This window comes from Molossus molossus, unplaced genomic scaffold (assembly GCF_014108415.1).
Source record: "Molossus molossus isolate mMolMol1 unplaced genomic scaffold, mMolMol1.p scaffold_m16_p_1, whole genome shotgun sequence".
NCBI lineage: Eukaryota > Metazoa > Chordata > Mammalia > Chiroptera > Molossidae > Molossus > Molossus molossus.
In genome coordinates this window covers 180,036,070-180,060,983 of record NW_023425344.1, presented here as the reverse complement: position 1 = coordinate 180,060,983, position 24,914 = coordinate 180,036,070, and the positions used below count along the sequence as shown (strand labels likewise).

The window sequence follows — 24,914 nt, the reverse complement described above, 5'->3', positions numbered from 1 at the left end:
GATTGTAGAGAGAGAGAGAGAAATGTCATTGTGAGAGAGAAACATCCATTGGTTCTCTCTTATGCATCCCAACTGGGGATTGAATCCGAGACCAAGGTATTTGCCTTGACCGGGTATTGAACCCACATTGTTTTGGTGCATGGGATAGTGCTCCACCCAACCCAGCCACCTGGCCAGGGCCCATCTATTTTTCTGCTTTTTTGTTGGTGGTCGTGTTCAGTACATAGTGAACAATCAGGAAGTTAGAAATTAAGTCTGAAAGTTTTCCATCAAACCAATGAAATTTTCAGTATTTCCTTCATTGACTGATAGATGGCAATGTAGTTCTACTTATGTCATTGTTATCTCTCCTTTGACTTTATACCTAGACCTGAAACTGAGCTTGGATTTGCATGTTGAGCTTCCTTTTGGTACTGTAGTTTATAGGGCAGTAAAGTACGGCCTTTGGGCCAATTCCAATTGCCACTTGTTTGTGCCAGTTTTTGTGTTTTTTTTTTTGTAATTTATTTATTTTATTTTTAGAGAGGGAGAAGAAGAAAGTGGGAGAGAGAAAGAGATAGAAACATCAATGAGAAAGAGCATTGATTTCCCGCTTCCTGCAGGCCCCCCACCAGGGATTTGGCCCACAATCTGGGCATGTGTCCTGACCAGGAATCGAACTGGCAACCTCTTGGTGCATGGGTTGACGTTCATCCACTGAGGCACACCGGCTGGGCTGTCCAAATTTTTAAAAATTGTGATAAAATACACATATGTACCAATTTATTTTTTTATTAAAAATTTTTTTAAATTGATTTTTAGAGTGAGAGGAAGGGAGAGGGAGATAGAAACATAGATGAGAGAGAACATCGATTGGCTACCTCCTGCATGTACCCAACTGGGTGATCAGGCCCACAACCTGGGCATGTGCCCTGACCAGGAATTGAACCGGTGACCTCTTGGTGCACAGGATGATGCTCAGGCACTGAGCCACACTGGCCGGGCACAATATGAACCAATTCAAAGTGTACAATGAAGTAACATTAAGTACATTTATAATGTGGTGCAGTGATCACTGGTAATCTGGTTGCAGAATCTTTTCATCATTGCATACAGAAAACTCCTCCCAGTTAAGGAGTACTCCTTAATTCCCCTTTCGTTCTCCTTTCCCTTTAGACCCTGGCTACCACAAATCTTTTTTTCTATCTCCATGGATTTGCTTATTCTGTATATTTCGTATAATGAATCATACAATATATGGACTTTTATGTCTGGCTTCTTTTCACTTAGTGTCTGTGTTATAGCATATATCAGTACTTCATTTTTTTTTATGACTGAATAATATTTTATTATCTGGTATACTGTATTATGTTTATGTATTCATTTATTGATAGATACTTGGGTTGTTTCTGCCTTTTGGCTATTGTTAATAGCACTGCTATGAACATTGATGTACAGGTTTTTGTTTGAACAACTGTCTTATTTTTCAGTTCTTTTGAGCATATACTTAGGAGCAGAATTGCTAAGTCATCCTATATTTAACTTATTGAGGAATCTGCCACCTGCTTTTCTGTACAGCTTGCACACTAAGAACAATTTTTACAATTTTAAATTGTTAATTAAAAAATATTTCATAGCCCTGGCCGGTTTGGCTCAGTGGTTGGAGGGTTGGCCTGCGGTCAGAGAGACCCAGGTTCGGTTCCCGCTAAGGGCATGTACCTCGGTTGCAGTTTGTCCCCGGCCCTGGTTGGTCGTGTGGGTGGCAGCCACTCGATATGTCCCTTTCACGTCAATATTTCTCTCTCTCTCCCTCTCTCTCCCTTCCACTCTATCTGAACAAAAAAATGGAAAAATGTTCTTGGGTGAGGATTAAAAAAAAAGTATATATTTCATAACAAATGATGTATGAACTTTAAATCACATATATTGGAACACAGTCATTGCTCTTTTGTTTATTAGTTATGGCTGATTCTCACTACAACAGCAGAGTTGAGTAGTTTTAACAGAAACTATATGGCTTGTAAAGCAGAAATATTTAATATTTGTCCATTAGAAAAGGTTTGATGACCTCTGCTCTATTGATCCATTGTTTCTATTGCTATTACTCCTTTAGATAGTCTGAAATGTGTTCCCCTCCCTATAGAACATAGGTGTAGACTCTGCTCAGGTTTATAGTTAGATTACATTAAAAAGATACTTAGATCTATGCTGATAACGTCTGAAATTCATTTTACCTGGCAAGTATCTGAGTAACACTTGTTTTATGGTTTTAGTATGGTCAGTGCCTCTGACTTCCTCCTTTTTCCCATGAAATACGATTTATATATTTTTTAGTTAATGTGCCACTTTTCATTCCTGATACTGGCATTGTGTATGTTTTCTATTTCATTTATTTGTGCTCTTTTATTCTTGTCTACTGTTTTGCTAAACTTTAAAATTTTCTAACGTCTTAAAATGGAGCTTGTTGATTTTCATCTTTTTCTAATATGTGTATTTAAGGGTATTAATTGCTTTCTAAGTATGACCATAGCCATTCAAAAGTTTGATGGGTTACATTTTCATTGTCTTTTAATTCAAAATAATTTCTAGCTCTTACCGCAAGTTTTTATAGAGTCGTGGGTTATTTAAAAGTGTGGTTCTTAATTTTCAAACAAAGAATGTTTTTCTCTGTACCTTTTTATTATTTATAGCTTGAATCCACTGTGATAAGAAAACATGCTTTTTATGATATTAATCTTTTGGAATTTATTGAACTTTGTTTTCATGGCCCAGCATATGATCAGTTTTTATAAATGTCCTAGAGTGTTTGAAAATAATACCTATTCTACAGTTGTTGAGTGTGGTGTTGTATATATGTTGATAAGGTCAAGTTTGTTAACTTGTTCAGCTCTTCTGTTTCTTTACTGATTTCTTTTTTGCCTGCCTGTCCTATTACTGACAAGGAGGTATATTAGCCCTGGCTGGTTTGGTCAGTGGTTAGAACATCAGCCCATGGACCGAGGGATCTCGGGTTAGATTCTGGTCAAGGGCAGGTACCTGGGTTGCAGGTTCGATCCCTCGCCCCACTTGGGGTAATTTGGGAGGCAGCCAGTTGATGTGTCTCTCTCACATTGATCTCTCTCTCTCTCTCTCTCTCTCCCCCTCCCTCCCTCTCCCTCTTCCTCTCTCCCTCTCTTCCACTCTGTCTTTAAAAATAATAAATGGAGCCCTGGCCAGTTTGGCTCAGCGGTTAGAGCGTCGGCCTGCGGTCCGGAGAGACCCGGGTTCGGTTCCCGCTAAGGGCACGTACTTCGGTTGCAGTTTGTCCCCGGCCCTGGTTGGTCGTGCAGGTGGCAGCCACTCGATGTGTCCCTTCACGTCGATGTTTCTCTCTCTCTCTCCCTCCCACTCTATCTGTACAAAAAATGGAAAAATATCCTCGGGTGAGGATAAAAAAAAAAAAATAATAATAATAATAATAATAATAATAATAAATGGAGTCCGGCTGGTGTGGCTCAGTGATTGAGCATCGACACATGCACCAAGAGGCGCCGATTCAATTCCCAGTCAGGACACACACCCAGGTTGTGGGCCAGATCCCCAGTGGGGAGCATGCAGGAAGTGGCCAGTGTTCTCTCTCATTGATTTTTTTATATATCTCTCCTTCTCACTTCCCCTCTCTCTAAAATCAATAAAGGAAAAAAAAATTTTTTTTTTTTAATAAAAATTTTAAAAAATAATCAATGGAAAAATATTCTCAGGTGAGGATTAAAACCAACAAAAAATAATAATAAAAGAGGAGTGTTAAAATCTTCCACAGTTACAGATTTATCCTTTTTTGCTTTGTATATTTTGAGGCTGTGTGATATATATATGCAAGTTTACGATTATTTTATAATCCTAGTGAATTGAACCTTTTATTATTATGAAATTCCCCTTTAAGATTTTACCTTAAAACCTATTTTTCTCTGATGTTAAGCAGATTAACTTTTTTGGGTCAGTTTTTACATGGTGTCTTTTTCTTCCTTTTACTTTGAACAATTCTCTCTCTTTACATTTAAGGTATATTTCTTGCCTTTTATTTTGGAATATCTGTGCTAACTTTTAATGTAATTTTTGATAAATGTTATTTAAATCTCCTGCCTTGCTGTTTGCTTTCTAGTTCTTTCACATGTTCAACTTTACTTTTTCTCTCCTTTTTTGCTTTGGTGCTTTTGGATTGATTATATTTTGTTACTTTTGTTTCACTTCATCTCTTAACTTGTTAATTAATTCGTTTTATTCTTCAGTAGATACCCAGGAGAATACATGTATCTTTTACTTTTTTTATTTTTTTAAGAGAAAGGTCGGGAGAGAGAGATAGTAACATCAGTGTGAGAAAGATACATCGATTGGCTACCTCCTGCATGCCCCCCACTGGGGGATTGAGCGCCCAACCCAGGCATGTGCCCTGACTGGGAATCCAACCCAGACCCCCTGAGCCCATGGGATGATGCTCAATGCACTTAGCCACAGGGGCTGAGCTTTTACTTTTTTAAAAGCAACGTATTTTATATTTTAAAGCACATAAGACATTTTATTATGTATACATTTAAAATTTTAGTTTTATTCGTATTACATGTTCATTGTTTTAATTGATCTTCATTCCTTTCTGCATATTTCTGCTTCCATCTGGCTAAGATTTTTTAAAACAACAAAAGACAACAAGCTATGAATTCAGGAAGCACTTTGAGCCTCATATGAGTAAAAGGAAAGCAAGGCACACCTAAAGGCATCACAGAAAAATGCTGAATTTTGCATTCTTTTGATTCTCTATGGATTAGTCTGTATATTGTCTTCTGACCTATCATCTAATGCACTAATTTTCCCTTCAGTTGCATCTAATCTTTCACAGAATTATTTTTAAGTCTTTTCCTGATATTTTCATTATCTGAATCTCTTATCTGATTTTCAGTCAAGGGATCTGGTCTTTCTTTTTGTGTGGGTTTTTTTTTTTTTCTTTATTGATTTTAGAGAGACAGGGAGAGAGAGATAGAAACATTGATGAGAGAGAACATCAATTGGCTACCTCCTGCATGCCCCCCACTGGGGATCTGGCCCATAACCTGGGCATGTGCCCTGGCTGGGAATCAAACCTGCGACCTCTTGGTGCATGGGTCGACACTCAACCACCAAACCACACCAACTGGGCACGTCTGGCATTTTTTGTTTGGTTTTGTTTTTGGGGTTTTTAAAAATTAATAGGGAAAAATTCTAGAGATATTTGTGAGTTCAAATGCTGTTTTCTTCTTCCTAGAGAGGATATCTCTGTTTTGGGTTTTGTTTTAGTTTCTTGTCACTAGTAATTTGATTTTCTGGGACAGTATTAATCCAAAACCCCCTAATCTAGTCAGGAACTGAGATGATTTGAAGCTGAAATTCAGTATATTTGGCCCTGTATTTCCGAGGGCTTCACATCCAGGGATTCAACCAACTGGATCCAAACAATATTTTTTGGGTAAAGTTACATTGTTGCTAACGTGTACTATGTAGTTAGGCCTACAATGGTTGTATCTGTACTGAACATGTACAGACTTTTTTTCTTGTCACTATTCCCTAAACAGTACAGTATAACACTATTTATGTAGAATTTATATTGTATTAGGTATTATAAATAATCTAGAGATGACTAGGTATACAGGAAGATATGCATAGGTTATATGCAAATATTGTGCCATTTTACATAAGGGACTTGAACATTCATGGATTTTGGTATCTTCAGGTGGTCCTGGAACCAATTTCCTGCACATATCAAGGGATGACTATGTCTGTTTAGACAAGTCTGTGTATAGTTTACCTTTATTACTAGTGTATATATATTTTTACATTCTTCCTCCTTGAACTACGGTTATTGTTCTGTGGGCTTCGCATCTCTTAAGGAAACAAAAAACAATCAAATAAACAAAAGCTCTGCTCAGTTTCTTAGCCTCTCAACCAGAACTTTTGGAAAGGATGACCTTTAGGGGGAACATGTACCAGGTGCCAGGAATTCCTGTCTGGGCTTGTTTTCTTTACTGGATCATAGCTCTTTAATTCTCCACTGCCTCAGTAGCTTAGTTAGTTAGTTAGTTAGTTAGTTAGCTCTCTGACACTTTCAAACAAATGTTTTGTATATTTTGTTTTGTTATTTTGTTAATCCTCCCCCAAGGATTCCCCCCCCCCCCCCCCGTTGATTTTCAGAGAGAGTGGAAGGAGGGAGGGAGGCAGATAGAAAGAGAAACATTCATTGGTTACCTCCTGCATACATCCCGACCAGGCAAGGGATCGAACCTACAACTCAGGTATTTGCCCTTAACTAGGGATTGAAATCACGCCCCTTCGGTCCTTGCGCCAATGCTGTAACTACTGAGTCACACCAATGAGGCCTTGTATATGTGTTTTAAATTCAGTCAGCAGGAACGCTAGTCAAACACCTAGTCTAGCAGTGACAGAAGAGGAACTCCTATATTTATTTTGTTTTAGGTTCTTTTAAAGTCAGTCTGAGTGACATATTGGTTCTTTTTCCAGGTGCTACCATACTGGGGAAATCCTCATGATAGAAAAGTCATAAGGAGGTTCTGGAGTCAGGTAACTTTCAGCTTATTGTATACACACACACACACACACACATATGAAATTATTTTGTCAGTTGTTTTGAGTAATTTCTTATATATGTAATCTTCTATATTTCTGGACACTAGGAAAGTGTATTCTTTTTTCTTTTACAGTTTTATGATGTTTTTCCTTTTATAGACAGTCAACTGGATTTGAAGTTCAGGATTAAATAAGAACTTTTTCTTTAATAAGCTGAATACTAGTTTTTAACATGATTTCTGATTAAGGTGACTACTTTTAAAACAGTTGTGGTTGAATTCACTGTATATCTCCCACATAGGAGAAGCACATCTTTAGGGCTGTTACAAACTTCTTGGACTTAGAAAATACAGTCTGTTCCTCATTATCTTATTATGAATTGTGAGGTATCTCTTTTCACCCTTGCACTCTTATATTTACAGAAGACCCTTTACACTCAGGATGCTCCCTTCCACGTGGTTATCACCAGCTACCAGCTGGTGGTGCAGGATGTAAAGTATTTCCAGCGGGTGAAGTGGCAATACATGGTATTGGACGAGGCTCAGGCGCTCAAGAGTAGTTCCAGGTAGTGTGAGTAATAGAACCCAAACTTCATAGACTGAGGATATGTAGATATATGACCTACAGTTGACCCTTGAACAGTGTGGTGGTTTAGGGGTGCCAGCCCCCTCCCCAACTGCCCTCAGTTGAAAATCCATGTGTAATCTGACTCTGTAAACACTGATTACTGATAGCCTATTGTTGACTGGAAGTTTTACCAATAACAAACAAACAATTAACACATTTTATATGTTACATGTATTATATACTGTATTGCAATAAAGTAAGGATGAGAAAATGCAATTAACTATTGTTATTGAAAAAAATCCATGTGTTTGTGGACCCTCACAGTTTAAACCCGTGTTGTTCAAGGGTCAGTTTTATCTGTGTGCTATATACACAAATGTGAAAATAAGGATAAGAGAGGTTTCAGGACATGGTGTAATATGGTCTCTTCATTAGCCATTTATCTGACCAGAAGTCACAAATTCCGTTCTGCATTTTTCATGGAACATAAATATTAATGTTTAGAATACAAGGATTTTTCTTAACTTATATCTCCCTACTCAATAATTATGACATTTGAACAGATCTTTGTTCTTCAAGGAAAATTTCTGTGGAGGAAGAGGTGTCTGCCCTTTCCTTGACGGATTACTTTAAACAGGAGGTCTTAGTAGGAAGTAGAATGTTACATTGTGTGGATTGTTTAGGTTCTGTCTGCTCTATGCAAGCTGTCCTAGTCCCTGGATAGTTGTTAGAATTCCCCAAGAGTCTTTATTTTGGGAAGTTATATGTTTAAATTATCCTAATACCTTTAAGGTCCCAAACTGAATAATAAATGAGTGCTTGGCTATAAAGTGTTACTCAGTAGTATTAAACCTTGGGTTTGATGCATTTTTATTAACTGCTGGTGATTGCATAGTAATTCCTTAAAGGTCCATGTTAACTGGTAGAATGGTATTTCCCATGGAACTTTCCATCATCTGAAAGGCATTCTTTCATAGTGTACTCTTTCGAAGTAGGAAATGTTCATAACCATAGACTCTCCTTGCATTTTCTTCTCACATGCTTTTCCCTTTCTTCATTGCTCCCTCCAACTCACTGGAAGTATACAAATTTATCATTTTAAAGCTTCCTACTCCAGATAAGTGCCTTACAATGAAATGGATTGTGTCAACATGAAGAGGACTTTATCAAGCCAGAAAGGATCCTACTCTACCTATTTGAGGGTTTTTGTTTTTTTTCTAAACCCTAATCCCATATTTTCAGTGTATAGGGAGAAGTCAATTCCTCTGAAATTCTCTGTCCTCAGCTTTGTTGAATAATATTTTTCAGTTGTGTACATAGTGAAGTACTTGATTCTGAGACTGTTTATTATTTTTTTGGAAAGTATTTTTAGAAATATGGGGACTTGGTAGGGTGGAGAAAGATTTACAGCTAACTTGGAATTTGTAATTCATTTTATTGGACAGTGTTCGTTGGAAGATTCTCTTGCAGTTCCAGTGTCGGAATCGACTTCTGCTAACTGGGACCCCCATTCAGAACACCATGGCAGAGGTAGGTACTAGTAAGGTCTCAGTTTTAGGTCTGCATTAAACAGAGTGATTCCAGCAGAGAATAGAAGTCTTTACCCATGCCAACCTGGAATATTAATACTCTGTACAAATTATAATCCCCACATAAAAGGAAGAATTTGAACATAGCTTGCCCTAACTGGCTATTTTGGCATTGTTCGTATTTTCTTATTCTCTGGCAAAAAAACAAATAAATTACTTTCTTTGTGTTTATGTAATAAACAGTGACTGCATTAGGAATGCTACCCATCCAATGCAGGGACATTATTATGCTAGAATGAAAAGGTAATTCTCTTTAGCACTGAGAGGAGCTAACATTTATTTCTTTCGGAGAGATAATTGATCATCCACAATAAGAGTCTAAAAACTTTCTGTAAAGAGCCATATAGTAAATATTTAAGACTTTACAGGCTATACAGCCACTGTCACAACTATCTGACCTTGCCATTATAATGTGAAAGCAGCTATAGATGATATTTGAATGAGTAAGTGTGGCTATGTTCAATAAAACTTTATTTGTAATAATAGATGGCAGACCAGACTTGGCACCACAGATTGTAATTTGCTGACCCCTAATCTGGAGTTATTATTAGCAAGTTATGCTACCTCAGATTGTGTACAATTGTGGAATGGATTTTTTAATATGTATAAGATCTTTAAAACTATCCCACTGCAAAATCTGAGTGGGACTTGCACTTCCAGACTTACAGTTTAAAAATTAATTGAAAAGTAACTACATTTTGCTATAGCACCATATAGATTTAGTGTTGGTTGATGAGCTTTGTGCTTACACACTATTTCTTTCTCTCTCAAATTCTCTCACACATACACATGCATCCAGACAGAGACATACACACATACCTGCAACTTTCACTCTCTCTCTCCAAACCCACTTATATCCTTATACTGTCATTTTGTTGCCCTATAGCTATTTCACTTTTCTTTTGTTTCCAGCTCTGGGCTCTGTTGCATTTCATTATGCCAACATTATTTGATTCACATGAGGAATTTAATGAGTGGTTTTCCAAGGACATTGAGAGCCATGCCGAAAACAAATCTACCATTGATGAGAGTGAGTACTTTTATAAACTTTCTTCTGCACATCAGGATTGGCAACCACATAATTGTATGCTTTCTCTATATGTAGTATTTTTCTTCTAGAATACTTAGGACTAGGGAGAAAAAGTTTTTTCTCTTATAAAATAATTATGTATTTGTTTATGTGTAAAAGAGTCAAATAAAGGACTAATTCAAGTGATGTTATGTACAGTAAACCCTCAGTTTGCAGACCTTGATTTAACAGACTTCAGATTTAATGGACAAAATTTCCAGTCCCTATGTCATATGTGAAAATTAACACCCTGTTAATTTAAAAGTGCTTTTAACTAAGATTCCCTTATAATTAAATTAACAGATTATTTCTTGTTATTATTAATTCACTGTTATTTTTAACAAATTTAAGCGAATAGGCCATGTGTTGGAAAAACCACTAGTAATTTCACTGACCTAACTAAATATTGCATATCTACAACTATAGTCTACATATTTAAATCCAAGAATCACTGCTTGTAAACAATGTTCAGTGAATGATTAGCATGTGATCACACCTCACCACGCATATTAATTGGTTCTGTTGTCACGTGGTATCTTTTTGTAGCAGTTTTAACCCAATCTAGCCCATGTTCCCATGTGTGCTAAGCTACACCCCACCCGTGTGCATTTGTTTATTCGTGGTGACTGGTGAATGCACCCATTTACTAGACCTATTCAGTATCAATTTAAAGTTACCATAATACATACAGAAAACTTTCTGTGAAATTAAACTTTTCATTTATCCTTCATTTTAATTACACAAATGTAAAACAGGTAAACTAACATTAATTTTTTAATGTACACATTCAGAAGACCTGCTTTATTATATAACAGACTTTCAGCTTTAATGAACACTCCCTCATCTGGATTATACTGTTATGTTGAGGTTTTACTGTATTGTTGGATAATCAAGGCAGAACAGACAGAATCATAAAGTACCACATTTTAGCTTACAGAATCATTATTTTCCACATAGATCCTGAAAAATTCCTATCAGAATTACATGCTTTGTGGAATGGGTAAGGTTTTTTCTGTGATAAAAACTGAAAATATTAGAAGGGGTAATTTTTTGTTACTTTCTGTTTGTATTAGAATTTGCTTCTACTGTGAACATTTTTAGCCTTGTATGTCAGTACTTTTGACCTTGTTGAATATTATCTTTTAAGAGAGTAATGTAATGTTTATTATATAGACATGAAGTCATGCCTGTTAACTATTAGAAATCCTTAAGTAATTTCTTATACTACAAATTGTTATTTGCTGACATTAAGAAAATAATTTTGGAGAACACTGAAAATCACAGAGAGCTTGCATTAGACCTATATGAGAGCCCTATTATTGATAAAAATGGCCCTTAAACACTCTAAAGGTGAATTCTAATAAAAATAAGTTGATCTGAGTGAGAGCAAAATACATTTGCACAATTGACTATAGGAAGATGCTATGGAACATTCAGATTCCTTGGTCGCCTATTTGGGGAAAAATTAGTTACAATCTTCCTTCAGAGAATCATTCAGCCAAAAGGTGTTAAAACAGTTTAGTGAGAGATGTTTATGGCTTTTTTTCCTGTGTTAAATTAATATAATGCATTACTTATGGGGGTCCTCTTGGCATTTCAGATCAACTCTCTCGCTTACACATGATCTTGAAGCCATTTATGCTGAGGAGAATCAAGAAAGATGTAGAAAATGAATTGTCTGACAAGGTAAGGAAAGAAAACCTCATGAATTTATTAAACCTTAATAGGGTTATAGGGTGAAAAAAAGTCCTTTGATAAATGTTTAGTTGAAAAGTAATTAGTTTGATTGAGAGAGGACTTTTAAACCTGAGTGGACCAAAGATTTATTATGAGTCAAATAATCAATGCAAGTAATATTTTTTTCTATTTGTTTTATCCTCTATATTATGGAGAACTTGAAACATTACAAAAGTAGAAAGCATAGTATAATGAACCTTCTTGTAACCACCATACACCTTCAATAGTGATCAACTCATGGCCATACTCACCCTTCTTGATTATTCTGAAGCAAATCTCAGATGTCTTTTATTTCATTTATAAAAATCTACATATGTATCTCTAAAAATGTGGTCTTTTTAAAAATATATAACCACATACCATTATTGCCCCCTACTGAAAACAACAATTATTTTAGTGGAGTATTACATATCTATGGTCAGTGCTCAGATATCGCCAGTTAATCAATCAATCTCTCTCTCTCTCTCTCTCTCTCTCTCTCTCTCTCTCAGAATTAGATTTTTTAAATCATAATTTAAGCAAGATCCACACATAGCATTTGGGTGACATGTTTCTTAAGTATCTTTTAATTCCTCCTTCTGTTTTCCCTTTCAGTTCTTTGTTAAAGAAACTGAGTTATTTGGTACCGGCCGGTGTGGTTCAGTGGTTGAGCATCGACCCATGCACCAAGAGGTCACTGGTTCAATTCCCAGTCAGGGCACATGCCCAGGTTGTGGGCCCAATCCCCAGTGGGGGGCATGTAGGAGGCGGCCAATTGATGTTCTCTCTCATCGATGTTTCTCTCTTTCTCTCCCTCTTCCTTCCTCTCTCTCTAAAAAAAAACAAAATCAATTTTTAAAAAAAGGAAAGAAAGAAACTGAGTTGTCCTGTAGAATTTTCCACATACTGGATTTTGCGAATTACATCATTATGACATTGTCAGACATTTTCCTCTGTCTCCTGCATTTCTGCAACTGAGAGATTTAGAAGTTTAATGTACTTTGGGTTATAATGTTTTCATACAAGGTCAATAATTTTGGTCTATAAATATATATATTTTTTATCTTAACCAGGCTTCTGTAATTTTCTATTGTCTCCCCTTTTTTTTTTAAATCCTCACCCGAGAATATTTTTCCATTTATCTTCAGATAGAGTGCAAGGGAGGGAAAGAGAAAGAAACATTGATGCGAGAGAGACACATTGACTGGTTTCCTCCCGCATGATCCTGACCAGGGCTGGGGATGAACTGCAACCGAAGTACATTCCCTTATCCAGAACTGAACTCACGACTCATTGGTCCACGGGCCGACACTCTAACTGCTGAGCCAAACCTGCCAGGGCTCTATTTCCTTTTAATTCTCCCCATATTCTCCTTCCTTCTTTTTTCTACCAGCTCCCAGTCCTTTGGAGTTTTTTCTATATTCCACAGAGTCTACCTGTTTCTGATCATTCTTCTCTGCCTAAAAGGCAGCTTTTCAGATCCTTGATAATATCAGGTAGTTCTGCTCTATCACTGTCAGAAGGATTGATCATTTTGAAATTAGTAATTTTTTTTGGAAAATTGTGGTAGGGATGTACACCTTCAAAGAGAGGAGAAGCGTACCTTCATTTTATTTATTTTGAAAAAAATCTTAGTGGCTGTTTTGTGTAGCTGGGTGATTTTAATTAAAGAAAACTGTCACACAGATGTACCTGATAAAAGGAAAATGCTTTATTTAAAAAATGGATCCTTGAGCCAAGTCAGTGTGGCTCAGTGGTTGAGCAACAACCCATGGACCAAGAGGTCGCCGGTTCAATACTTAGGACACATACCTGGGTTGTGGGCACAATGCCTAGTGGGGAGTGTGCAGGAGGCAGCCAATTGATGTGTCTCTCTTATCAATGTTTTTATCTCTCCCTCTCCCTCCTATCTCTAAAAATCAATAAAAACATATTTTATAAAAAAATGGATCCTCGAGGCTTTTGTATCACAAAGGGCTTAAAAAACAATAGCAGTGTTATAATTTTCGTTGTTTTGTTCATGGTAAATAGGGAAGTGATCAGAAGATGTAGTATGGTTCTTAACCACTATTCATAGTATAAATTTCTTTTTTTATATAATTTTTATTTACTTTTAATTTATTTTTCTTTATTGATTTCAGAGAGGGGGGAAGGGAGAGGGATAGAGAGAGAGAAACATCGATGAGAGAGAACATGGATTGGCCATCTCCTGCATGCCCCCCACTAGGGATTGGGCCCACAACCTGTGCCCTGACCAGGAATTGAACCAGCAACCTCCTGGTGCATGGGTTGACACTCAACCACTGAGCCACATTTCTTAAACATCAGTAATGTTTCTAATTTAGTAAATAACATTTAATATATTTATTTATTGAACTCTTATTACCATCTACTGGTATGTATAGATATGTAAAGTCTCCAGCTTCTGTTCAGATTTCCAGTGGAGATAAATTAACTATAATACTGTGTTATAGAAATACAATGATTGTCTATGTGAACTATAATGGGAACATAGATAAGGGAATAGTTCTTTTAGGGAGGGTTAGAGAAGGTATCAGAGCAGAGATGACATGTGAGGTACATCTGGAATAATGAGTTTGCATTTACTAGGAAAATATGATAGGAAGGGGGTGCTAGGCAACAAGAACAATGTGAGCAAAGGTAGAGCAACATTTACATATGCAATATGTTTGTCAAACATTATTCAGACTGGGGTTGCCAATGTATATAGGAGGACACGGTAATGAGACTACAACAGTTGGGTGGGTTAGATTATGGGAGGTCTTCTTTACCCAGGGGTGGATTTTTAATATTTTACTAAAGGCAGTAATGTACATTGAAGGTTTTCAGCAGTTGAATTAAAAGGTTTGTATGGGCAGTTTCTTAGAATTGGGAGAGACTGGCGGCAGGAAGACTCCAAAATAATAGCAGTCTAAATTAATATGATGAGATTCTGCAGTGAGGCAATGGGAGTAGTCAGAAAGAGTGGTTAGAAGTAAATTTCTAGGTTGAGTTGAGGGACTTAGGAAATGATAGAACATTGAGTTAGAGAGAGAGAAAAATCAAAGCTGACTGACATTTCTTTTTGGGCATCTCAATGAATGGTAATACTGTTAATCAATTTAGTGAATTGTGGGGGAAAATAATTGTTTTTCTGCTATGCCACATGTAAAACTGCTGCGCACTCTCTGAGTGGTACTATTATATTATAGTAAATAGTTGAAAATGTGGAACTAGGGGAGTTTAGGAATATATCTTTGTTGTAAGTTACCGTGATGCGCCGTAATAGTTGGTGCTATTGGAAGTGGGAGAGATTGCCCAGGGACAGCATGTACATTGGGTGACAAGGGAAGGAAAGTCAAGGAAAAAAACATTTCTGGATAATTAACCACATCATAGAGCTTTGGAGATACTGTGTTTCTAGAGATACATATATTGTTTTTTTCTATCAAAATCTGGCTTTCATGTGTTTTCAACTTTCTGTTGATACTGAATTTTCTTACAAACTGTTTTTCAAAATATAAATGTTCTCACTGATTTTTAGATTGAGATTCTAATGTATTGCCAACTGACCAGTCGACAAAAGCTGCTGTATCAGGCACTGAAGAACAAAATTTCTATTGAGGATTTATTGCAGTCTTCTATGGGCTCTACCCAGCAAGCACAGACTACCACCAGCAGCCTCATGAATCTGGTCATGCAGTTTAGGAAGGTAAGAGCTTAGGTCAGATGCCCTGGGGTTTTCTTTATTAACCCACTTCAAGAAAAATGCCTCCAGTCTTTATGTCAAATAAATGAATGCTCTTAAGAAGAGATAAAAATAGGAAAGTTTATTCACAAAGGTAAACATTCAGGGTTTGGTATCCCCCAGCACTTCATAGAGTGATGTTTGCACATAAAAAATTTTTTTTCCTTTCTCTTAGGTGTGTAATCACCCAGAGTTATTTGAACGACAAGAAACTTGGTCTCCATTTCATATTTCCCTAAAGCCATACCAGATTTCAAAGTTTATCTATCATCATGGACAGATCAGGGTCTTCAACCATTCACGAGACAGGTGAACAAATATTTATATCTAAGAATTTTTGTAATTTGTGGGATTGTGGACATAAATTTAGTGGAGAGTATTGGAATTCCTCAACGGAACATATTTAAACAGTGGGTGCACAACTATTTGTTGAGGGATCGTATTGTAGGAGAATCGGTGCACTATCAAGGATTTAACTGGATGACCTTAAAGGCCCTAGCCACTTCTGGTTGCTTTTCCAAAAGAGAAATATGCACCTGTGTGCAAATATGTACTTGCACCAAAAGAGATCAGTAAATATCACTGCCCCAGTATTGAAATCGCTTTGTGGTGGCTTATTTTATACTTGGAATAGCAGTCGTGGGAGAACTGATTGGATTTCAAATTAATAAAATTTACCTTCTTAGTACTTGGATCAACGCTCAACCGCTGAGCCACACTGGCTGGAAATTTACCTTCTTAGAATCAGCAATGATAGATTTGGGTAAAGGTGAAGTGGTTGTTAATGCAGTAATATGCGAGAGACCACTTCCATTCAAAAAATCAGTATGTAGGTCCATTCTACATCTATGAGTGAGGCTGGTCCTGGCTTCTGAATTTTTTTTTAAATCCTCACCTGAGGATATTTTTCCATTTATCTTCAGATAGAGTGTGTGTTGGGGCGGGGGGGGGGGGGGGGGGGGCGCGAGAAAGAAACATTAATATGAGAGACACATCGATTGGTTGCCTCTAGCATGATCCTGACCAGGGCCGGGGACTAAACTGCAACTAAAGTACATGTTCTTGATTGGATTTGAACCCGAGACTCTTTGGTCCGTGAGCCAGTGCTCTAACCCCTGAGCCAAACCTGCCAGGGCCTGGCTTCTGAAATTTTTAACAAGCTCCCAGAGAATTCTTATGCACACCCACATTTCAGAACCATGCCTTTAAAAAGCTCCTTCTGAGGAGAAACAGTATAAACAGTACTATCAAAATAATTGTTGACAACATTTAATCTAATGAGACAAATTGAGAAATTTCTTGGATTTAATTTTAAGAATTCTGTGTCTGTGATAGCGTCAGGCTAATACTTAACTAGATAGGCAGAAGGAAGCAGAACAGAGCTGTAGTGCTTTTTGTTTATAGTAGGTGATAATTTAGGATTGTGAGTCTCTGAGATAAAATTAGACTACTTTAAAGTTGTATTATCTTCTTTTATTTTTGTTAAGTACTTAATACTTTCTGACATTTTACACCATGATTTTTGCCTGATATAACAAACTTCTTAAAAGTATAAGGAGTTTTAAATCTAAAAGATTATCTTTAGTTTGGAACCTCCAGTCTAGTTAACTTCTCAGCACTTATTTTTGGGTGTGGATTTATTTTATTTACTTACTTTACAGGTGGTTAAGGGTTCTTCTTTCTCCATTTGCACCGGACTATATCCAACAGTCCCTCTTTCACAGAAAAGGTAGGTGTTTTTATCTTTGGAAAGGAAAGTATACCAAGGATTTACCAAAATTTTTTTTTGCTGAGTGACTGATTTGGAACTAATAGTGGTTTGCCTGTATGCTAGGTTTTTATTTATAAAATCTTGGTAAGCTTAAGTAAATCAGTCATCTTTATCTATAGATGTTGTGATTTGTGACTATAACAGGAAGCAAATAACAAATTACATTGAACTTCCACCTTTATATCTGACTCTTAAGAATTTTTTCTTTTTTTTATCTTTACCCGAGGATATTTTTCCATTTTTTGTTCAGATAGAGTGGGAGGGAGAGAGAAGTAGAAACATTGATGTGAAAGGGACACGTTGAGTGACTGCCACCTGTATGACCCAACCAGGGCCGGGGACAAACTGTATCCGAGGTACGTGCCCTTAGCGGGAACTGAACCCGGGTCTCTCTGGACTGCAGGCCAATGCTCTAACCGCTGAGCCAAACTGGCCAGGGCTCTTAAGAATTTCTTACACAGCCCAGCTGGTGTGGCTCAGTGGTTGAGCGTCGACCCATGCACCAAGAGGTCTCAGGTTCAATCCCCGTTCAGGGCACATGCCCAGGTTGTGGGCCAAATCTCTAGTGGGGGACATGCAGGAGGCAGCCAATCGATGTTTCTTTCTGTCTCTCCCTCTCCCTTCTCTCCTCTAAAAATCGATTAAAAATGATATTAAGGCAAAGGTTCAAAGGTCAGAATCTTTAAAATATGTTTCGATTATTGAGCCAAAACTCAGCAGTTCAGCAAATAGGCTTTAGTTGAGTATTGTCTTTTGGCTTGCTATTGAGTTTAATTTTGTCCTTTGACATTCTAGGTGTAAATGAAGAAAGCTGTTTCTCTTTCCTTCGCTTTATTGATGTATCTCCAGCAGAAATGGCAAACCTCATGCTTCAGGGACTTTTGGCCAGGTGAGAAGTTTGCTCACTGTTTGATGAGAGAGCCGTTGGAAATAAACAAGGACAAAGGTTGAATCTTGTGAAGGTTAAACATTTAATGTTATATCATCTTGGGGAACCTCTCGTTCTTTTTCTGTTGTTGAAAATGTTTATTAGGAAATCATAATTTTCTTTAGATCTTTTAGTAATTGCATGATGCCTCATGATATGCCATAAATAAAAACTAATCAGGCTCTCCTCCCAAATGCTACCAGATCTTCAAGTAGTCTTAATTTCTAGTTAATCTACTATATTTTATTTGCTTCTGTAGGGCAAATGATGGCTGATGATTCCTTTAGTTAGTAGTGATTGCAGCATAGCCTGTCTTAAATATTCTGGGAAACTTAGTTGTGTGTTCTTATTCTTTGGAACAATGGCTTTTTCTTATTTTATTACCTTGTATTTATGTAATAAATAGTAGCCTCATTAGGAAAAGCTCTCTTCCTAATTTTATAATAGAGTTTTTGTGGTAGAATTGAATACTCTTTAATACTGAGATGAGCTTTACAGAGGATTTTAGTTTTCATAGTAGCAAACCGAGTCATGCCAAAGGTAGAATTTATAGAACAAAAGTATGAAGTGGCTTTATCTCAAAGTAGGAAAGAACTGTTTCTAAAATTCTCAAGACATGTTAATGAGAGACAAAGTTCCTCACTGCTGTAAACTACCCTCAGACTTCCATGGAGCACTGAATAAGCATGTCTGCTGTGATTTGTTTCAGATGGTTAGCTCTTTTCCTGTCTCTGAAAGCCTCCTACAGGCTCCATCAGCTGCGCTCCTGGGGAGAGCCAGAAGTGGAGAGCCAGCAGAGATATCTGAGAAACAAGGATTTCCTTCTGGGGGTTAATTTTCCACTCTCCTTTCCCAACCTTTGCAGCTGCCCTTTGTTAAAGGTAAGCAATTATTTCAGCATCAGTTATCCAAGCGGTACCCCAATTCCCTTTTCTTTGAATCAGTAAAAGTAGTAATAAAGTAAATGATGGCCTGATGGAGCCAGAGTTCCCAGAGGAGTGGGAGCAGTATATTGACTTATGATTTTCTGTATATATCTTAATAGACATTTTGTGCGTGCGTGTGTGTGTGTATGCATATGTATATATAGTAAACATATATTTTGTATATAACTGTACTGTAACACAGATCTTAAATGTACAACTCTCTGAATTTCTACATGTGTAAAACACTTGTGTAACAACTACCTACATTAAGGTATAGAACATTTCCAGCACCCAGAAGTCTCCCTCATGCTACTTCCCATTTAATACCTATAATTCAGAACAAATAAAGGTAATCACTATTCTGCTTCTGTTATCACTGATTACTTTTGCCTTTATTTTAACTATATAATAGAATTATCTAGTATGTACTGTTTTGTGTCTAGTTTCTTTTTCTCAGAATATCTGAGATTCATCCATGTTACATTATAACATTCTTTTTTAATGTTATGAAGTGTCCCAAATTGAATAGACCACAATTTAATTTCATTATTTATTTATTTATTTATTTACCCTCACCAGAGGACATTTTTGCATTTATCTTCAGATAGAGCAGGAGGGAGAAAAGGGGGAGGAGAGAGAGAAACATTGATGTGAGAGAGACACATCGAGTGGCTGCCACCCACATGACCCTAGCCAGGGCCAGGGACAAACTGCAACCGAGGTACATGCCCCTAGTGGGAACCAAACCCAGGATTCTCTGGTCTGCAGGCCGACGCTGTAACCTCTGAGCCAAACTGGCCAAGGCCTTTTTTTTTCTTTCTTTCTTTTATTGATTTTGGGAGAGAGGGAGGGAGAGATAGAAACATCAATGAGAGAGAACATTAATTAGCTGCTTCCTGCATGCTCCCCACTGGAAATTGGACCCACAACCTGGGCATGTGCTCTGACTGGTAATCGAACCCGCGACCTCTTGGTGCATGGGTTGATGCTCAACCACTGAGCCACACTGGCCAGGCCACAATTTAATTTATTAATTTATTCTGTTGGTGGGTATTTAGATTGCTTCCAGTTTGAGGCTATTATGAATTAAAGTGCTATGGACGTTCTCATACATGTCTTTTGATAAACATAAGCACTAATTACTTTGGGATTTATATCCCAAAGGAGTGGGATTGCTGTCTAATCAGGTATATGTATGCTTAGATTTAGTAGCCACTGCCAAAACATTTTCCAAAATTGTTCCACAATTAACACTTCGAGCAGCAGTGTGAGAGATTTGCTGTTGTGATCATTATCCTTGCCTACACCTGGTATTTTCAGTCTGTTTATGAATTTGTGGTGATATCTTATGATTATAAATTGCATTATTATGGAAAATAATAATGTTGGGTACTTTTCATATGTTTGCCATTGTAAAGTAGGTGAAGGGGAAAGTGATAGGAAATAAGATGATAGATGTAGGTCCAGATGCTATGGGGCCTCATAAATTATTGCTAAGAATTTGGATTATATTCTGAATGAAATGGGTAGCACTGGAGAGTTGAAAAGAGATTTGCATATTTATATTATAGTTCTTCAACTAGATTATAAGTTAGGACATTTTTCTTGTATCTTCTGGAACATTTAATGGGTCAGTAGTCTTAACTGCTATCAAATGCCTGATATTCTTTGGCTGGATCTGGTATGTGCCCCCTGTACACTGGAAAACCCATATGATTTCCTTCTCTTCTGTTTTCTCAATTGGTTTCTCTAGCATTGCCTCATTTTTGGACTCTGGAGATTAGATCAGTAATGGAAAAAGAGAGTAGAATTGGGTTCCAGTCTGTGGTGGCAGAATGACTTTCTACTAGTGAAATATTGATATGTCTGATGAAGAGTTGCCTAATCTTCTATAGAGTAATTCCCTGACATTCGGTAGTATATATTACACTACAGTTATAAAATTTTACTAGTTTTATTTTTGCTACAGAAAGTACCATCCTCCCAAGGGTTATTATGCCCTTTTATGTAGACACCTGCATCTTATTTAACACTCAAAAATATGTATTACTTATTTGTATTCTTATGTTTTATGAAAATATAGTAGGGTGTTCAGAGCACCTGTTCAGTGAGGTCCTTAATAAATTTTCTGAGAAATTCAGTGAACAATATGCTTTATAGGAAATTGGTAGTGAAATCTGAAAGTTTATCTAATTGAAGTTTCATTAACTTCTATTTCCTCTTTTTCAATTTCATTTTCTGTTATGGATAGACATTTGCTCTTGTAGTGGCTTAGACTGTACGCTGAGTTACTGAGCCAATGGGCCAGAGGTAGTTGGAAAGCTAATTATATGAGTGTAGAATCACTGTTCTGGTTTTAGTCTACAACATACATATATTGAAATACCAGTCAGGCAGTGTATTTTGTAGTTTGTGATCTATCTATTCTAAGAAATTTCAGCTTTCAAGTAAGCAGGATGATCTTTACATGGTATCTAGCCTTAAAGGTTAACCTAGGTTCTAAAAAAAAGAATTATGTTGCTGAAATTCCATGTGTAACATTTATTAAAAATAAAGCTTATATGTCTGTGGCTATTGAAGTGTGATCATAACTCTAGTCAAGAATATTTTATATCACCACCATTAGGTATGTAGACACACCAAATATTATATATACATAACATTTTAAAACAAAATATTTACAAAACTAAACCACATATACAGTGCATCCTGGTTGTTTTTTCTTTTATTCTTTTTTTAAATGTTGGTAGGAACCTACGAAAAAATGATTTTATGACCATCTCAACTCACATTTTGAAAAATACAGCACTAGATTACAGAACAATATTAGAATAGCTAAGAGGACTAGATAAAGAGAGTCACTATGTAGATGATTCTGGATCATTCTTGTAATTGTGGAAAAGGAAAGATACTGACATTTTGGACCATGGAAGAGTCTCACTTTCTGAATGTGAAAGAGGACCAGAAGTTTCTCAGAGAGCAGTTTGCATATTTTATTCCAGAGTTACCCTGACATGTAGCTAGCTAGTGATCAAGGTCCATCTGTGTCTCAGTACATTCTGGTATATATCTGTTATATTACTGATATTCAATGATAATATAAACAAAAATAGGTGATTTTGAAAGAACCAATTGATTCAAACTTGAACAAAGTAGTTTATTATGGGAACTATCTCCCAAGAATGGCCTTGATAGAATATACCTATCACCATTATTATGGTGTTTCTCACACTGGTTTCTCTGAACTGAATTTTTCTTATTCAAGAAACATTCATCTAGAGAAAATTGGTTTTGTTTGTTTTGCAAAGAGTAGAGAAGGAAATTCTGGACACCTAATCCTTTAGAACAAATTTCCAAAATTCATTGGTTAAGACTAAAAGTTAAAACTTAAAATGCATGATATTTTAGCATACCTACACACATCAAAACCACACTTCTAAATTTCATAGTCTCCTCTGATCCCGCAAGTCTTTTTTTTTTTTTTAACCCTCACCTGAGCACATTTTTCCATTTTTTGTTCAGATAGAGTGGGAAGGAGAGAGAGAGAAACATTGACGTGAAAGGGACACATCGAGTGGCTGCCATCCGCACAACCAACAAGGGCTGGGGACAAACTGCAACCGAGGTACGCGCCCTTAGTGGGAACCGAACCCGGTCTCTGGACCGCAGGCCAATGCTCTAACCGCTGAGCCAAACTGGCCAGGGCTGATCCTGCACGTTTTTAGTTTAAAAATAACATTATTACTCGGCCGATGTGGCTCAGTGGTTACGCATCAACCCATGCACCAAGAGGTTGTCGGTTCGATTCCTGGTCAGGGCACATGCCCAGGTTGTGGGCCTGATCCTCCAGGAGGGGGATGCAGGAGGTGGTCAGTCAATGTTCTCTCTTATCAATGTTTCTATCTCCCCCTCTCCCTTCCTTCCTCCCTAAAATCAATAAAGAAAATATATTTTAAAAATATATATATAAAACATTGACAAAAATTAGTTTTTTTTTAAAAATAATGCATTAAATATTAACAGCAGTGCTGAGACTTAAATGTAATAATTATATTATGTGCTGATGTTTGAATTTGTCGATTGGTTTTAAATACAAAGTCTTGGGTTCTTTTTGTTTGTTGCCTTGTGTGGGATAATTTCATTGTGTGTGTGCTTTGTGCTTTTCATTCCTGATATGACTTGTTTGCTGTCATTGAAGTATATAAAAATACTTTTGGGCCCTGGCCAGTTTGGCTCAGCGGTTAGAGCATCGGCCTGCGATCCGGAGAGACCCGGGTTCGGTTCCCACTAAGGGCATGTACTTCGGTTGCAGTTTGTCCCCGGCCCTGGTTGGCCCTGCGGGTGGCAGCCACTCAATGTGTCCTTCACGTCGATGTTTCTCACTCTCTCTCCCTTCCTCTCTCTCCCTCCCACTCTATCTGTACAAAAAAAAAAAAAAAAAAAAGGAAAAATATCCTCGGGTGAGGATTAAAAAAAAAAAAATACTTTTGGCATTGTTAGTACAATTTACAAATCCTATGAAGGACTTCTTTGCTTAAATAGGGGTCCAACTACTGTGATATCAGACAGAAAATTTTGTATTTTCACAGAAAACAGGCTTACAGTTATGCTTACTTATTTTCAACAAATATCCTGAAAACATGGCTTCAGATGTATTTGCTATAATTCATATGGAGAATTAGAAACTCGGAAAGACAAGAAAAGTTTTGAAAGATTAGAAAAGGGATGATGTATAAATGTGGGATTCTTCTAACAAAATTAATTTGTAACCATTTGATCTCATGATTCTAAGTAGCACCTAATTTTGAAAAGATGACACTTGCTTGCCTTTAGTAAATAACAGGTCAAGTAGATTAGAGAGACAGGGAAAAGTAGTAAGTATAATATATTAAAATTTTTAAGCCTTTTATCTTGTTGCTTGGGCTGTCCTTCTACATATTAACATGCATTTTGGAAAGTACACAAATCATGTGTACAAACAGCTTAATGACTTCACAAAACTCTATCAGAACTCTACTCCAGAATCCCCTTTGTACTCACTTCCATTCGCTGTTCCTCTTCAATGCCCTCCCCACAAGAGTTACTGTAGGTAAATATTTGAGCTGTTTCTAGTTTTTGTTATTACAAATAGTGCTGCTATGAATATTACTGCATGTACCTTTAGTGAAATTTTATATGTATTTTTACGGGGCATATATCTATCTAGTAGTGAAATTTCTGGGTCATAGGGTATGCATATGGTAATAATTAATAGGTAATGCCAGTTTTCTAAAATAATTGAACCAATTTTTACTCCCATTAACAGTGTATGAGAGGTTCTAGTTGCTCTATATCCTTGGCAGAGTGTGGTATTGTTTGATCATTTTAGCCGTTTGTGTTGGTATCTCATTGAGGCTATCAATTATATTTCCCTTATAAATAATGATATTCAATACCTTTTGTAATGATTATTGCCATTTTGATAACCTCTTTTATGAAATGCTTATTTAATACCCTTGCTTATTTTTCTGTTACGCTGTCTGTATTTTTCTTAGCGATTTGTAGTTCTTTATGTACTGCAGATATCTTCTACTCTGTAGCTTACTTTTTCACTCTCAGGGGTGTCCATCTGTTGAAGTTAACATTTTTGTGTCCCGTTGAAGAAATCTTTGCCTATGAGGTCTGAAGATAGTCCCCTGTGTTTTTCTCCAGAAGTTTTTATAGTTGATTTTGTTAGAGATATTGATTTGTTGTTCCACTTATTTATGCATTCATTGCTTCATTCGTTGTTTTTTTAATCCTCCCCTGAGGATATGTTTACTGATTTTTGCGGGGAGAGACTAAGGGAGAGAGAGAAATATTGATGTGAGAGAGAAATATTGATCGGTTGCCTCTCGTACATGCCCCAACTAGGGATTGAACCTGCAATCTTTTTTTGGTGCATGGGACAATGCTCAAACCAATTGAGCAACCCAGCCAGGGCCCTTGGTTGATTTTTTTTTTTTTTTTTTTTTTTATGTTTTTATTGATATTTTAGAGAAAGAGGAAGAA

The 24,914-nt window shown here is 36.8% G+C and overlaps 1 protein-coding gene across 4 annotated transcripts in view; it reads left to right on the top strand.

The window, feature by feature from the left end:
- Window positions 1–24,914, top strand: part of INO80 (INO80 complex ATPase subunit) — a 120,747-nt gene that overhangs the window by 26,705 nt on the left and 69,128 nt on the right. For 3 of the 4 annotated variants that reach the window (XM_036259606.1, XM_036259621.1, XM_036259616.1), the window contains 10 exons: window positions 6,505–6,564; window positions 6,993–7,135; window positions 8,583–8,667; window positions 9,639–9,756; window positions 11,396–11,481; window positions 15,056–15,223; window positions 15,435–15,568; window positions 16,921–16,988; window positions 17,826–17,919; window positions 18,668–18,839. In XM_036259606.1, the coding sequence (XP_036115499.1) occupies window positions 6,505–6,564; window positions 6,993–7,135; window positions 8,583–8,667; window positions 9,639–9,756; window positions 11,396–11,481; window positions 15,056–15,223; window positions 15,435–15,568; window positions 16,921–16,988; window positions 17,826–17,919; window positions 18,668–18,839 (1,128 nt within the window). The remainder of the gene's footprint in view (window positions 1–6,504; window positions 6,565–6,992; window positions 7,136–8,582; window positions 8,668–9,638; window positions 9,757–11,395; window positions 11,482–15,055; window positions 15,224–15,434; window positions 15,569–16,920; window positions 16,989–17,825; window positions 17,920–18,667; window positions 18,840–24,914) is intronic. The other variant, XM_036259610.1, reaches the window with a different exon arrangement.